General features: G+C 36.1%; 1 protein-coding gene across 5 annotated transcripts in view; it reads right to left on the bottom strand.

The window, feature by feature from the left end:
* PCGF5 (polycomb group ring finger 5) overlaps window positions 1-17,224 on the bottom strand; it is a 115,765-nt gene that overhangs the window by 17,916 nt on the left and 80,625 nt on the right. For all 5 annotated transcript variants that reach the window (XM_029244706.1, XM_029244708.1, XM_029244707.1 and 2 more), the window contains 2 exons: window positions 4,470-4,568; window positions 1,732-1,821 (listed from right to left, as the gene is read on the bottom strand). In XM_029244706.1, coding sequence (XP_029100539.1) covers window positions 1,732-1,821; window positions 4,470-4,568 — 189 coding nt within the window. The remainder of the gene's footprint in view (window positions 1-1,731; window positions 1,822-4,469; window positions 4,569-17,224) is intronic.

Genomic DNA, 17,224 nt, shown 5'->3' with positions numbered 1-17,224 from the left:
GACACACAAAAAACAGGGTCGTCATGCCAAGGAAATGAAATGGGCCACTTCTTCACTGCTGTGCTAAGTGTGAAATGTGGCATCTTTTTCCTATTTATTGGGTGTTTTTGCCTGAATAAAAATAAGGTACTAAACCATTTTTCTGAACCAATTTTTATTAAAATATGCCTTAACCAGGGAATTTAAACTATTCGGAAATGTGTAATCGAAGCGTAACTGTAGTGAAGACTGGTTTCTCTTTATTAATAACAATTTCTATGAATTAGCTCTTCCATGTTTTGACATTAAAATAACTGGCAGTGTGGGAGACCTTTGGGAAGGGATCTGGTGAAGGACAAGTGAGTATCAGTAGATGTCTTGCAGTGGATGATGAGTTACAGCTCTTCAACCTTAAGGCAAACCTATTCATAATGATGATATCAAGCACTAACACATACTGAAGTGTCCAGTGAACTATCAAAGAAAGCTAAAATTACACCAATATTGTGGTATTACTATTATGTGTAATATCACAATATTTAGGCCCCAGCAGGGCCAGGCAAGAGAACTGACTACCTCTGTAATCTGCACTTGGTACCCAAAACATTCTGGTTAGGTGGATTAAACGAGAGTGATGTATGTAGAACCATTAAAAAATATATAAAATGTCATAGGCAAGTAGTAATTTACCAAATACAAAGACAATTAGAATTTAAAAAAAAGGAGCCCTAGAGAGGTTTCATGAGTTCCTCAAGGCACACAACCAGTTGGTGGCTGGGACTAGAACATAACTTATTCCTCCTGGTCACGAGAACTCAGCCTCACAAGGAAGGCGTCATCCAAGTGGGATGTGAATGGAAAAAAATTCTGAATTAAGAAGTTACGTGCTTCATTTATTATTGTATCATACCAAGACAGTTCTTCTGAAAAAAAAAAAAAAAGTTCCATAGATGTTTACATTCAACATAAGTATGTTTTTGAGCCACTGTAATTGTGTGAGGCTGCATTTCTTAATTTTGTGTTTTTTATAATTACTACTGTATTCCTTACTGCTACATATCAGTCTTACAATCCCTAGCCCCTCAAATTTCCCTAATATCAATGTTACATATAACTCAGATAAAATACACTTGAACCTTCTAATTAACCCTAATCAAAGATATAGTTCAAAATACAAACTCCTTTCGGGTTTTTTAAAAAATTTTCTTAGTTTCCTCCTTTTAATCATCTCTCCCATATTGCCTGGGGCCTAAGGCACGGCAATCTAATTCTGGCATCAGAAACCACTGCAAACTCACTTACCCTTCGGTCCGATTTTATACTTTCAATGTAAAGTCGGTACCTGAAAAAAAGATTATCTAGATTCTACCCTATCTGTTTCCTCTACCACAAACAATATCTTAACCATTAAACATACTAGTCAGGGCAGAACTTAAAAGTTCCCATAATTTACTGGAGTTTAAAAAAATGTAAGTGCTATCTCCTCCGTCTCTAGGTTAGCTGAGTTCTGAACATATTCAAACTGATGTTTTAAACTTACCTTAAATATAACAAAACCACGTCTAACACAGATCTCGGCCTTGTACTTGGGACCAACTATCATGGAGTAGCTGAGAAACAATAAGAGGAACCAGTTTCTTCTTTCCCAAGCTAGTTTTTTTTTTTTTTTTTTAAAGTGTCTAAGTAACTTAAGTTTGAATAACATAATGGTAAAGAACTAAATATACACATAGGTATATAAAAGCAATTTACGTTTTCGCCTCTTAGTCGCCATCTTGTCATGTAGATGAACTCCATAGTATGATCCTTCCCCATAATTTCACCATTGCACAGCACATCCAACTTTAAAAAGAACAGTTACAGATCCATTAACATAAATAATTCTCAATTCATAAGTGTTTTACATTTTTTTCCCCAAATTTCAAAAAAGATTCAAATACTTGTATCAAAATAGAAGTAGTGTCCATTATTTGAGACGAACACTGGATCTTTCTATTAAAAGCACGGGCTCATCTCATTGGTATTAACAATTCAGATATAATTAACATGAATCACTGTCTGTCTTGTCCCACATACCTCTATCTCGAGTTCATCACCTAATTCTGAAACGCAATGTGAACCTTCTTAGTCTATGTCTCTGGGCAGCCTTTGAGATTTAGACATATTTCTGTGATTTCTTACTGAATGAGAAGAAATTGTGGAAACCTTATAATTCCTCATGGCACATTTGGCTTATGAATTCATCTCTCATTTGAAGGAGCTGCTTTCCTCCTCTGCATTAGTTTATATTTGCAGCGGGTAAATGAATGGATATGGATACATGATTTTTGGGTGCTTCAAGGCATTCAAGCTGACAGAACAATTAGGACCAGGCCACAGGCCTGCATCTCCCAGGGCTCTCCCACCTCTCTGCTCTGCTTAGCTGGTAACCTGCATAATATTTACCAGGCCATCTTCCCACCTTGTATGGAACTTCAAAAAAGGGTCATACTTATCAGTGCTCACTTTTGCTCTAGAGCTGCAGCCACCAAACAACCCCTGCTGCCCCCAGTCCTTAGCAAGGCCACAGGAGCTGTGGCTATGATTTACGAATTCAACAAAGCATCATTAAACAAGCATTTATTATAGATCCCTATAAATAAAACATTTCGGTTTTCTAGAGATTAAAAGCAAACTGATAGGATTTAAAGTATGGAAAGGAGGAAGAATGGCTTTTAAATAATTCTTGTCTGGCTAGACAGAGACTGGAGTTTTGAACTTTAAGTCTAAAATGAGTATAGTTCCAATTGTACTAGATAAATTATTAGCTAAATTATATTGATTTCTGGATGATTTATGGTGACTTAAATGGACCTCAGAATGTTTTTCAGACACCATTTTGTTTTTAAAAGAACAAAGTAGATAGTTTCATTTTCTTTATCTTGCCTGTAAAATAAATTCATAAGCAAAGAGGTAAAGGGACTTACTTAGGATGCAATTCCCAACTAGGTACGCAGCTTCCATTATTGTCATTTGAAAACCAAACCATCCTGCCCCAGTTACCAGTGCTGTTACAGACGCTTCAGCTGTTAGGAATGTCATTAAATCATCCCCTTACATGTGGGGCAGCAAAATAAGGGGTGGAACAGTAAATATTACTAAAAATCATAGGGAAAGTTCTTTGCATTGGGATAGATAAGGAGATTCAGTGAATTCAGTTTCTCCCCCTTCCATCCTTTCTATAGAAAAGTCTACAGAGAAATGTATGTAGTAAGTGCCAGTGGTAAGACTGTATGAGAGCAACAGTCCTCTCAGCTCTAACAACCTCCTGAAAACTAGAAAATAACTCAATGAGTCACACTTGAAAGTAAGGAAATAAAACTGCAAGTGGTATTTTGCAAGAAGAGAATAAAGAGCAAAACCAAATTATAAAAACAATTTCATTTTCTATTTCACTGTGTTTATATCTATAAATCTTTTTTTTTCTTTTACTTTTATCAAGTACATATGGCTTTAACATTCACAATTTTCTTCCTAATGTAAAAGTTACTATCTCTGGAAATTTTTTTATAGGACCAAACACATAAGAATTAATTCTTAATCCATACATTAATTAGTCATCTGCAAGACATTTTAAAATAAGGTCAGGTTCAGAGGTTTCCTCAAAATACAGACTTAATACTTGTCAACACCTATGTTCAAATCCTGTTTAATTTCTACTATGACTGTTCATATGAATACTATTGTACCTAAGCCTGAAAAACTATTTTTCCTTTGATGTCTCTGTTTATACTGGAAGCTAGCCTCGATCTTTCGTTGTTTTAGATGAGACTAGAGGAACTCAAAGGGGAGGAAGAGGAAATTCACACAAGTTGCAAGACTGCCGTTTGGGCAGGTGAGAAATGGTAGCCACATCTCCTTGTAAGGGATAGCCAGAGCTATAGGGTCATAAACATTCTCTAACACTGCACACATTACAAGCTGTACTGTGATCAACATCAGGGCAACTGACTTCTGTTAGAAACTAGTAGACTACATGTATGCAGATGCAGTATGTTGGTTTTACTTGGGTCTAAGCAAATATCATTTTTGCATGTTACAGAACTAAATGAACATTACAAAATCCCTTTGATAAAAAGACAATGTTTTACATTCTGAAAAAGAAGTCTATAAAGAATTCATTAAAATGGACTGAAAGGTCTCAGACTGAAAGAAAAAGACATACCATAAAGCATGCTGGCATTAAAAAAAAAAAAAGTATCCATTTAGCTGGGATATTTATTTCAAGAATACTTAATGTTATTTAAATATCTCCTCTAATTATAAAACGTTAGGTTTATTAGTATCATGTTTTAGTCAGGACGTTAAATTCAAAAACACAGATTACACAAATAGAATATTACATTCCAAAAATTTTTAACATGAAACCAAAGTTTCCACAAAATTAATTTATTAGAATTTTACTTCAGATTAGAATTATCAAAATGCTCAAGATTAGATTATTAACTTACCTCATAAGAACTTGGAAGTTTTAGTTTTAAACTTAGAAATTTTTTAATCGTTCCCACAGTTACACGTGTAGAACACCGAATGAATTTCTTCATTAAACCCTAAAGGAAATAAAGATTACTAATGAAAATATTTTACCTCGCTTTTAATAACACTACAGGTGTCATTTCCACTATCATTTTGAGTATTTTCAAGATGTATTCTGAAAATGTTTCAATTTAGAGCTCTTTAGTACTTGTGAGTAAAAATGTTCCTAATTCTTGGGTACTTAGATGATATTCTTCAAGAATATCATGTACCATCATGTGTACTAGGAAAATCCTTGCAAACACGCAATCTGCATTCCTCTAAACCTTTTGGTAAAGAATACATCATGAGTTTAATTGAAAATAAAGTCACAAAAAGCATATAAAATATTTTGTCACTTTTGAAAGAATTAGGCACATTAAAAAAACCATCAAACGTAAAATTTTTTTTTTTTTTTTAAAGCAGTGATTTCAAATGGGGCTCTGAGGAGACTTTGGGTTCAACAGACAGAAGTCAGTTAGGCCACAAGATCCCCACCAACTAGAAGTCGTGCAGTATGAACTCTTGGTTGGGGAGAAATATGCCCAGTCAGTGTCTGATGGGCTGTGGCAGTACTTTACTGGAAAAACAATGTTGTACATGCCTTAATTTTTCGCATTTCGTTAGCAGTACTAATTCATTCATTAAGGCTGAACATCACTAAAATATAAGAACCAATCTAGAATGGACACCGAAAATGAGTCAAAATGAGGTTGCAGACATGATAAACATGAACCAATTTGTGAAACAAAACTATATTCCCAAACCTTAAAAGTTATCAATACTAAACGAAAAACAAAACCCAGCAATTGAATTTTTTTTTTTTTTTTTTGCCATATGCGGGCCTCTCACTGCTGTGGCCTCTCCCGCTGCGGAGCACAGGCTCCGGACGTGCACGCTCAGCGGCCGTGGCTCACAGGACCAGCCGCTCCGCGGCATGTGGGATCTTCCTGGACCGGGGCACAAACCCGTGTCCCCTGCGTCGGCCGGCGGTCTCCCAACCACTGCGCCACCAGGGAAGCCCCCAATTGAATTTTTTAAAGGTATAAAGTGTTACTTCTACTTATGTTTAGGAAATTAGGTCAACAATTTGGAGATGTTCTTTAATTCACTAAGTCAAAAAGTAGAACTATCCAGTCAAAATATATTCCTAGCAAAATATATTTCCCAGCCAAGACCAACAGAAACTAACCTACAAATGACACCTGATCACAATTCAGATGGTAAAGTATCCATTAAAAGAAAACAAGTTAAAAGTCACATCTAAAGCAAGACGTATTCTACCCATTTCAAATGGGAAGACTGACATTCTATTCAGCATGAAAACAAAGTGACAGATACACACATAGACATTCTCTGTCATCTGCTCACATCATCTCAACCTCATCAAGGTTTCCTATCTGTTTTCTTGCTCTAAACAGCTTATAAATAATTGTTAGCATGTTTCATAGGTCCCAGTTAAGTCAGAGAATAACCCTGGAAGACCCTTTAAGTGTATTCTTATCTGCGAGGAAGTCTAACGTTGAAAGAACCTGCAGAAATGACCTGGCGTCATTAGTTATAACCTTCTCAAAATTATTATTAAGTATAGAGATGTCAGAAGAGCAAAGATTTTAAAAAGTAGTAGGCAAAACCTTATTTCTGGAATTTATAATCCAATAAGGTTTGACATTGATTGCTAACAAAATTCCATCTTGGATTATTTAATATTTGATTTGTAAGTACGTTGGAAATAAAAATATAACAATTATGCATTCTCTCTCTATAAAAATATAACTACACCAAATTAACCTTGTTGTTTCCTAGCTAGGTGCACTTGGGAACTGCTGTATAGCTCTCTGAAAAGTAGTTGACATATTTTAAGAGGGGCAATGACAATTAAGGGCGATCAGTACATGATGATAAGGCAGGTAGGGAGAACCTTAAAGAGATGACCCTAAGAGCAGTGCTTCTTCCCTAACCATTTCATTTCATGACACACATAGGAAATGGAAACATTCGTACTACACACAGCGGGGTTAAAAGGGAGACCCCTGGGGCAGTGGATGTGTAGCCCAGACCCTGCTCTGCTGCCCTGAGGGGATCAACATTCCAGCACACCTGTATATTTGAAGAAGTAATATATGGAAAAGATTTGGTTTGTGTTTCAAGAATGTTAACTTCCCCTTTCATGGAACAATCCCCTTGCCTTTTAACCGGTCCCTTCTGACTCAGGCCAGAAGAGGAACAGTTCCAAAAAGGCTCCTTTCTGCTTCTAAGGTGGTTACCCTAGAGGCTTTTTTTTTTTTTTTTACTCTTTATCCCTTTGTTTTTAGAAGAGTTATAAAGACTAGATCTGAAGTCAGATAGTGGTCCATGTCACAAGTTAGATGGGCTTCCAGTTCTAGGACACACTTCAACAAATTCTAGTTCTTGTGATAATGATTACTGTATTTTTTGTTTGTTTTTAAGCCCAAACACCTTACAATGTTTCTTCTCTCGTCTTCAGAATGATATGGTTAGTATCTCCACCAGCTAACGCTTGTCGAGCTTGACTTTTTTTGACTTCTAAAAAAATTGAAATATAATTCAAACACTACAGAAGTCACCATTTAAAGCATACAATTCAGTAGTTTTTAGTATATTCGTGAGGCTGTGCAACCACTACCACTATTTGGTTCTGGGACATTTTCATCACCCCCAAAGAAACTCCACACCCACTAGCAGTCACTACTCATTCTTCCCTGTCCCCAGACCCTGACAACTGCTAATCTAACCTTCTGTGTGTATGGAACTGCCTATTCTGGACATCTCATATAAATGGAATCATACAATATGTGTTTGGCTTCTTTCACTTAGCATAATGTTTTCAAGGTTCATTCATGTTGTACAGGTTGTAGCATGTATCAGTATTTAATTCCAGTTTATAGCTGACTACTATTCCAATGGGTAGATTTATCACATTTTATCCATTCATAAGTTGATGGACATCTGGGCTGTTTTCACTGTCTGGCTATTACAAATAATGTTCTTATGCACATTCATGTACAAGATTTTGTGTGAACATATGTTTTCAATTCTCTTGAGCATGTATTCAGGAGTGGAAATGTTGGGTCATATGGTAACTCTGTTAAACTTTTTGAGGAACTGCCAAACTGTTTTTCCCAGCAGCTGCAGCACTTCACCTTCCCATCAGTAATGTATAAGGGTTCCAATTACTCCACATTCTACCCATTCCTTTTTTAAAAATTATAGCCATCCTAGTGGATGTGAAGTGGTACCTCATGGTGATTTTTATTTACATAGCCCTAATGACTAACGATGTGTAGGATCTTTTAATGTGCTTATTGGCTATCAGACATTTCTCCAGGGGAAATATACAATTCAAATCCCTTGCCCACTTAAAAAAAAAAAAAAAGATTAGCTTTTTGTTGTTGACTTGTAAAAGCAGTTTATACATTCTGGATACAAAGGCTTATCATACATGTGATTTGCAAATACTTTCTCCCATTCTGCAGGTTGTCTTTTCACTTTCTTGATAGTGTTCTTTGATGTACAAAAGTTTTTAATTTTGATAGTCTGATTTATCTTTCTTTTGATGCTTGTCCTGATGGTGTCACTTCTAAGAATCCACTGCAACAATTCAAGGTCATGAAAACTTATCCCTATGTTTTCTTCTAAGAGTTTTATAGTTTCAGCTGTTACATTTAGGTATTTGATCCGTTGTGAATTAATTTTTGTACATAGCATGAGGTAGGGATCCGAGTTCATTTTTTACATGTGGATATTCAGTTCTTTTAGCATCACTGGTTGAAAGATTATTCTTTCTCTTTGAATTAACTTTGCCCCGTGTCGAAAATAAACTCATCATAGATATATGGATTTATTTCTGAATCTCAATTCTGTTTCACTCATTTATGTCTACGCTTATGTCAGTTATCACACTGTCTTGATTACTAGAGCTTTGAAGCAGGTTTTGCAATTGTCCTTCCATGTTTTTCTTCTTTCGACTGTTTTTGACTGTTCCAGGTCCCATAAAAGGCAGTTAGAATTTTGGTTAGAATTTTCATTGAATATGAAGAGCAATTTGGGTAGGACTGCCATCTTAGCAATATTAAGTAAGTCTTCTAATTCAGAAACATGGGATGCCCTCCCATCTATTGAGGCCTTCTTAAACTCTTTTGCTGTATTGTAGTTTTCAGTACACAAATCTTACACCTTTTTTGGTTAAACATATTCCTCCTAAGTATTTTATTCTTTCTGATGCTACTGTAAAATGAAATCACTTTTTAAACTTTCATTTTTGGATTGTACATTCCCCATTTATTCCTAGTTCTTGTATCCTGTAACCTTGCTAAGCTTGTTTTCTAGCTAACATACTTTTTCTGTGGACTCCTAAGGATTTTCAATATACAAGACCATACCATGTGCAAACAGAAATAGTTTTACTTCTTTTCTAGTCTGGATGATTTTAGTTCTGTTTTCTTGTCTAATTACTCTAGCTAGAAACTCTAGCATAATATTGAATAGAAGTGGTGAAAGCAGACATCCTTGTCTTATTCCTGATCGAAGGGGAAAAGCTTTCAACATTAACTATGATGATAGCTGTGGGCTTTTTGTAGATACCTTTTTCAGGTTGAGGCAGTTCCCTTCTAGCCATAATCTGTTGAGTGTTTTTACCAAGAAAGAGTACTGATTTTGTCAAATGCTTTCTCCTCATCTACTGAGATGATTATGTAGTTTTCACACCTTTATTCTAGTAATATGGTATATCACCATTGAACCAACCTTGGTCATGATGTACAATCCTTTTTCACATGTTGCTGGATTCAGTTGGCTAGTATTTTGTTGATTTTTGCATCTGTATTCATGAAGAAAACTGGTCATAATTTTCCGTTCTTCTAAAGTTTTTTTTGCAATTTTAATTGTGGTAAAAAACACAGAACACAAAACTTACCGTCTTAACTGTTTTTAAGTGTATACTTGAGCAGTGTTGTGTATATTGACACTGTTGTGAAACAGATTTTCAGAATTTTTTCACTGGGACTGAAAACCTTACACTAACAACTCCTTTTCCCCCCCTCCTCCCAGCCCCGGTAACCACCATAATACTGTCTGTTTTTATGTATTTGAATAGATACCTCAAGTGGAATCACATAGTATCTGTCTTTTTGTGATTGGCTTATTTCACTTAGCATAATGTCCTCAAGTTCATCCATGTTGCAGGACATGACAGGATTTCCTTCCTTTTAAAGGCTGAATGATTAAAGGCTGTATCCACTGTATACACCACATTTTGTTATCTGTTGATGGATATGTGGAATGCTTCCACCTCCTTGGCTATTGTGAATAGTGCATCTATGAACATGGGTGTCCAGACTCTGCTTTCAATTCTTTTGCATATATACCCAGAAATGAGATTGCTGGATCATAAGGTAATTCTGTTTAGGTTTTGAAGGAATCACCACATTGTTTTCCATAGGGGTTGCACAATTTACAATTTCACCAGTAGTGCACAAAGGTTCCCATGTCTCTATGTCCTTACTGACCCTTGCTATTTTCTGTTTTGTTTTTGATAGTAGCCATCCTAAAGGGTGATATATTATTGTGGTTTTGGTTTTCATTTCTCTGATAATCAGTGATGTTGATTGAGCATCTTTTCATATGCCTGTTGGCCATTTGTATATCACCTTTAGAGAAATGTCTATTTAACCCCTTTGCCCAATTCTTAATTGGATTATTTATTTTTGTTGTTGAGTGTCAGAGTTCTTTATATATTCTGCATATTAACCCCTAAAGTTATGCAAATGCTGGAGAGGGTGTGGAAAAAGGGAACCCTCTTGCACTGTTGGGGGGAATGTAAATTGATACAGCCACTATGGAGAACATTATGGAGGTTCCTTAAAAAACTAAAAATAGAATTACCATATGACCCAGCAATCCCACTACTGGGCATACACCCAGAGAAAACCATGATTCAAAAAGACACATGCACCCCAATGTTCACTGCAGCACTATTTACAATAGCCAGGTCATGGAAGCAACCTAAATGCCCATCGACAGATGAACAGATAAAGAAGGTGTGGTACATACACGCAATGGAATATTACTCAGCCATAAAAAGGAACGAAACTGGGTCATCTGTAGAGACGTGGAGGGACCTAGAGACTGTCATACAGAGTGAATAACTCAGAAAGAGAAAAACAAATACTGTATATTAACACATATATGTGGAATCTAGAAAAATGGTACAGATGAACTGGTTTGCAAGGCAGAAATAGAGACACAGATGTAGAGAACAAACATAGGGACACCAAGGGGGGAAAGCGGCGGGGGGGGGGTTGTTGTTGTTGTTGGGATGAATTGGGAGACTCGGATTGACATGTATACACTAATATGTATAAACTAGATAACTACTAAGAAACTGCTGTATAAAAAAAAAATTCAAAAAGAAAAAGGAAGTCTAAAGAAAACAAAAAAAACCCTGAAGTTATGATTTGCAAATATTTTCTCCCATTTTGTAGGTTGCCTTTTCACCACTCTTTTTTTTTTTTTTTTTTGGCGGTACGCAGGTCTCTCACTGTTGTGGCCTCTCCCGTTGCGGAGCACAGGCTCCGGACGCGCAGGCTCAGCGGACATGGCTCACGGGCCCAGCCGCTCCGCGGCATGTGGGACCTTCCCGGACTGGGGCACGAACCCATGTCCCTTGCATCGGCAGGTGGACTCTCAACCACTGCGCCACCAGGGAAGCCCTTCAATCTCTTGCTTGTGTCTTTTGATGCACAGAAGTTGTGATGTCTTTGGTTTTGGTATCAGGGTAACAATTGGCCTACAGAATGAGTTGGGAAGTATTCCTCTCCTGTCTTTTGGAAGAGTTTATGAAAGACTGGTGTTAATTCTTACTTAAACATTTGGGATTTGCTTTGCGGGAACATTTTTCTTTTAAATTACTAATTTCATCTCTTTGCTTGTTATAGGTCTTCAGATTTTAATATTTCTTCTTGAGTCAGTTTTGGTAGTTTGTGTTTTTCTAGGAATTTTCCATTTCATCTAGGTTATCTAATTTGTTGGCATACTATTTTTCATAGCATTCCCTTGTAATCCTTTCTACTTCTGTAAGGTTGCTAGTAACATCCCTTCTTTCATTCCTGATTTTAGTAAGTTGAGTCCTCTTTCTTTCTTTGTCTAGTAAAAGATTTGCTGATTTTCATCTTCTCAAAGAACAAATATTTGGTTTCATTAACTTTCTTTGCTGCTTTTCTATTCTCTTTCATTTTTCCCCAATCAAATCTTTTTATTAATTGCTTTCTTCTACTTCCTTTTAGTTTTTCCTTTTTCTAGTTTCTGAAGATAGAAGACTAGGTAATTAATCTGAGATCTTCCTTCTGTTTTAATGTAGGTGTTTCATAAGTACAAATTTCCCTCTAAACACTGCTTTCGCCACATCCCATTAGTTTTGGCATGTTGTGCTTTCATTTTCATTCATCTCAAAGGATTTTCTAATTTCCCTTGTGATTTCTTCTTTCACACATTGTTAATTTAGGACTCTGTTGCTTAATTTCCACACACTCGTGAATTTTGACGAATTTCCTCCTGTTATTGATTTCTAATTTCATTCCATTGTGGTTGGACAATATACTTTGTATGATTTCAATCCTTTTAAGTTTATTGAAACGTCTTCTGTAGCCTAACATAAGGTCTGTCCTGAAGAATGTTCTATATGAGCTTGAAAAGAATGTGTATCCTGCTGTTGTTGGGTACAGCAGTCTAGAGATGTCTAGCTAGTTTTGGTGCTGTTCAAATCTTCTATTTCCTTATTGACCTTTTTTTCTAGTTGTTCTATCCATTATTAAAAGTGTGGTATTGAAGTCCATTACTGAAAGTGGTATTATTGTTGAACTGTCTATTTTTCCCTTCAATTCTGTCAGTTTTTGCTTCATATATTTTGGGGCTCTGTTGTTAGGTGCATTTATATTTATAACTGCTATATTTCTTTGATGGATTAACACTTTTATCATTATAAAATGTCCTTCTTTGTTTCTGATAATTTTTGTCTGAAAGTCTACTGCCACTCCTGCTCTTCTGGTTACTGTTTGCATGGTATTTCTTTTTCCATTCCCCTACTTTCAACCCATTTGTGTCTTTGAATCTAAGCTATGTCTCTTGCAGACAACATAGAGTTGTATCATGTATTTTTAATGCAGTCTGCCAATACTTTACCTTTAACTGGAGAGTTTAATCCATTTCAAGATAATTACTGTTAGGGTAGGATTTATATCTGCCATTTAAAAAATTTGTTTTCTGTTGTATCTTAGGCCTTTTTGTTCCTCTGTTTCTCAATTACTGTTTTATTTTGTGTTGAAATGATATACTACAAAATGTCTCTTTAACTGCCTTGTCATTTCTTTTACTGTGTATTTTCAAGTGACTTTCTTTGTGATTTCCCTGAAGATTACAACTGACATCTAAATTTATAACAGTCTACTCTGGAATAATACTATCTTAATTCCAATAACACAGAAAAATTTGCTCCTATGTAGCTGCTTCCCCCCACCCCCGGCTGCTACTGTCTCATATTACATCTTTATACTTAGTGTGCCCATTAACATAAATTTAGAGTTACTGCTTTATGCAGTCATCTTTTAAAGCAGATAGGAGAAAAAATGTTTACACACAAAACATACTTTACTTTTGCCTTTTATATTTACCTGTACGGTTACCTTTACTAGTGGTCTCTATTTATTAATGTGGATTTGAGTACTAAGTGTCGTTTTGTTTAAGCCTGAAGGACGCCCTTCATTATTTGCAGAGAAGGTCTGGTAGTGACACAGTCTCTTACTTTTTGTTTACCTGGCAGTATTTTAAATTCTCCTTCCTTTTTGAAGGGTATAAATTTTTGATGGACATAGAATTCTTGGTTGACAGGTTCTTTTCTTTTAGCACTTTGCATATGTCATCCTACTGCCTTCTGGCCTTTATAGCTTCTGATGAGAAATCAGCTACTAACCTGACTGAACATCGCTTGTAACTGATGAGTCACTTCTTTATTGTTGCTTTCAAGATTTTCTGTCTTTTAACAGTTTGATCATGATGAGTCTAGCTATGAATTTCTTTGAGTTTATCATACCTGGAGTTTGTTGAACTTCTGGGATATTTAATGTTTTTCATCAAATTTGGGAAGTTTTTGGCCAAAAACTTCAAATATACTTTGTCCTTTTCTCGTTTTCTTTGGGGACTTCCATTATGTGTATGTTGGTAAGTCTGATGCTATCCTACAGGTATCCACTCATTTTTCATTACTTTTCTTTCTTTTCCTCAAACTGCATAATCTCAATCTATCTTCAAGTTTTGGGGTTCATTTCCTATGACTCAAATCTGCCACTGAATCTCTTCAGTTAATTTTTCATTTCATTTATTGCACTTTTTAACTCCAGAACATTAAAAAAAATAATTTCTATCTTTTAATTAATATTCTCTAGGTGGTGAGATTGTTCTTGTACTTTCATGTAGATCTTTAGGTATAATTTCTTTTAGTTCTTTGCACATTAAAAATTTTTTTTTATTGGAGTATAGTTAATTTACAGTGTTGTTAGTTTCAGCTGTACAGCAAAGTGAATCAGTTATACATATACCTATATCCATTCTTTGAGCTGTACAGTAGGTTCTTATTAGCTATCTGTTTTATATATATTAGTGTGTATTTGTTAATCCTAATTTCCTAATTTATCTGCTCCCCCTCCCTTCACCTTTGGTAACCATAAGTTTGTTTTTTACATCTGTGACTCTACTGCTGTTTTGTAAATAAGTTCATTTGTACCATTTTTTTTAGATTCCACATATAAGTGATATCATATGATATTTGTCTTTCTCTGGCTTACTTCACTTAGCATGATAATCTCTTGGTCCATCCATGTTGCTGCAAATGGCATTATTTTGTGCTTTTTTATGGCTGAGTAATATTCCATTGTATATACGTACCACATCTTCTTTATCCATTCCTCTGCTGATGGACATTTAATTTGCTTTGATGTCTTGGCTATTGTAAATAGGGCTGTGATGAACAAGAGGGTGCATGTATCTTTTCAAATTACAGTACTCTCCAGATATATGTACCAATTTACATCCCCACCAACAGTGCAAGAGAATTCCCTTTTCTCCACACCCTCTCTAGCATTTATTGTTTGTAGATTTTTTGATGATGGTCATTCTGACTGGTGTGAGGTGATACCTCATTGTAGTTTTGATTTCAATTTCTCTAATAATTAGTGATGTTGAGCATCTTTTCAGGTGCTTTTTGGCCATCTGTATGTCTTTTTTGGAGAAATGTCTATTTAGATCTTCCACCCATTTTTTGATTGGGTCATTTTTTTTTTTTTTTTTTGATATTGAGCTGCATGAGCCGTTTGTGTATCTTGGAGATTAATCCGTTGTCAGTTGCTTCAGTTGCAAATATTTTCTCCCATTCTGTGGGTTGTCTTTTCGTTTTGTTTATGGTTTCCTTTGCTGTGCAAAAGCTTTTAAAAGTTTAATTAGGTCCCATTTGTTTATTTTTGTTTTTATTTTCATTACTCTAGGAGGTGAATCAAAAAAGATACTGCTGTGATTTATGTCAGGGTGTTCTACCTATGTTTTCCTCTAAGAGTTTTATAGTATTTGGCCTTAACATTTAGGTCTTTAATCCATTCTGAGTTTATTTTTATGTATGGTGTTAGGGAGTGTTCTAATTTCATTTTTTAACGTGTAACTTTCCAGTTTTCCCAGCACCACTTATTGAAGAGACTGTCTTTTCTCCATTGTATACCTTGCCTCCTTTGTCACAGATTAGTTGACCCTAGGTATGTGGGTTTATCTCTGGACTTCTATCCTGTTCCATTGATCTATATTTGTGTTTTTGTGCCAGTACCATACTGTTTTGATTACTGTAGTCTTTGCACATATTTTAAATGGATGATTTTTAAATGTATATTTAGTCAAGTTCAGTGTCTGGGCATCTTCAGGGACATTTTCTATTGACTGCTTCTTTTCCTATATATGGGCTATACTTTCTTGTTTCTAACTGTCTCATAATATTTTGTTGAAAACTGAACATTTAAAATAATGTGGTAACACTGGAAATCAAACTCCTGCCTGCTCCTCAGGGATTGCTGTTGTGGCTTTTTCTTGTTTCTCATTGTTTAACAACTTTCCTAAACTAATTCTGTAAAGCCTGTATTCTTTACAGTTATGTGGCCACTGAAGTTTCTACCTAGTGGTCAGCTAACAACAGAGATTTCCTTATACACCTGGACCCAGTTAAATACACCTGGACCCAGTTAAGTCTCCTGGTCTTTGCTGAGGGACTCTATATGAGTTTTGGGGCACACCTCCAACACTCAACCAGGTTGTTGACAACTCTGACTAAGTCTTCACTTCCTGCTTGTGCAGAGCCTCAAGGTCAGCCAAAGGTGACAGTTTAGGGCCTACTAATTGAAAGTTTTTGCCAGTTTTTTCACTGCTTTTATGGAGGAGCAAATTTTTGGCGGTCCTTACTCTACTATTTTCATTACCTTCTTGCTCTCGACTTTTGAACTGAAGTAGGTATACTGTATAAACCATACATGCAACTACTACACCACCACATTTGAGAATCTCATCCTACTACAGAGGAATGAGATGGCTGAGAAGGCTGTAAAGGAATGCAGGCATAATTTTTCTGTCTTTAAGCGGTATGTAATCCAGTTTCAAGGAAAAAACACACACCAAAAAAGATAAAAGACAGTATCAGTGCCTGGTACCTTTAGGAACACAGTAAATGCTGATTTAATAAATAAATGCAAGTCTTAGAATTTCAGAAGGGATTCACTAAGGTGGAAAAAACGTCACAAAAAATAGAGGTCTCTTGGGTCTTGACAGAAGTCTAGGACAGTGGTGAGAACAGGGAATAACATGCCAAAAAGGAAGGATTATTCAAAGTTTTAGAGGGTTTTAAACATTCTGAATACAAGCCTTTATATATTCTGGATGCAAATCCTTTGTCAAACATGGGTGCCAACTTTTATGTTGGTATTCACAAATAAATGACAATAATCATGTGTCTTGAGAGACAGAGTCACTGATGGGAATAATGGAAGATAAACCCATCAAGATAGGGGTTAGTGAAAGAGCTTGAATGCTAACACAAGGAGTTAATACTTGATTCTAGAATGTGGCAAACTATGGCCATAGCCCTCAAGCCAAATCTGGCTATCTATTTTCGTTAGTAAAGTTTAATTGGAACACAGCCAAGCCAGTTTGTTCACTATCGTCTACGGCTGCTTTACTGCTAAAATAAGCAAGCTGAGTAGTTGCAACAAAGCCCATATGGCCCACAGCGCCCAAAGTGCCTACTACTTGACCCTGATAGTGGCCATGAGTGCTTGCACACACTCAGGCTGAAGTCTCAGCCCTGGATAATAAAAGAGATTAAGGATACAGGAAACAGTTCAGACTACTTTCAAAAATCTAGATATAAGGTGAGCAGCAGTGGACTGAGGGGAATTTTGCAGGACTTATGACTGGTTGAAGGGGAAGGGTAGAAGGTCAAAAACGTCCAAGATTTTGAATGTCTATCTATGATTGGTTGAAAGATAGTAGTGAACCAGATGTAAAATAGATAGCTAGTGGGAAGCAGCTGCATAGCACAGGGAGATCAGCTCGGTGCTTTGTGACCACCTAGACGGGTGGGATAGGGAGG

The sequence above is a fragment of the Monodon monoceros genome, unplaced genomic scaffold, assembly GCF_005190385.1.
Source record: "Monodon monoceros isolate NGI ecotype Baffin Bay Population unplaced genomic scaffold, NGI_Narwhal_1 Super_Scaffold_4, whole genome shotgun sequence".
NCBI classification, from domain to species: Eukaryota; Metazoa; Chordata; class Mammalia; order Artiodactyla; family Monodontidae; genus Monodon; species Monodon monoceros.
This window is presented reverse-complemented; position numbering and strand designations above follow the sequence as displayed.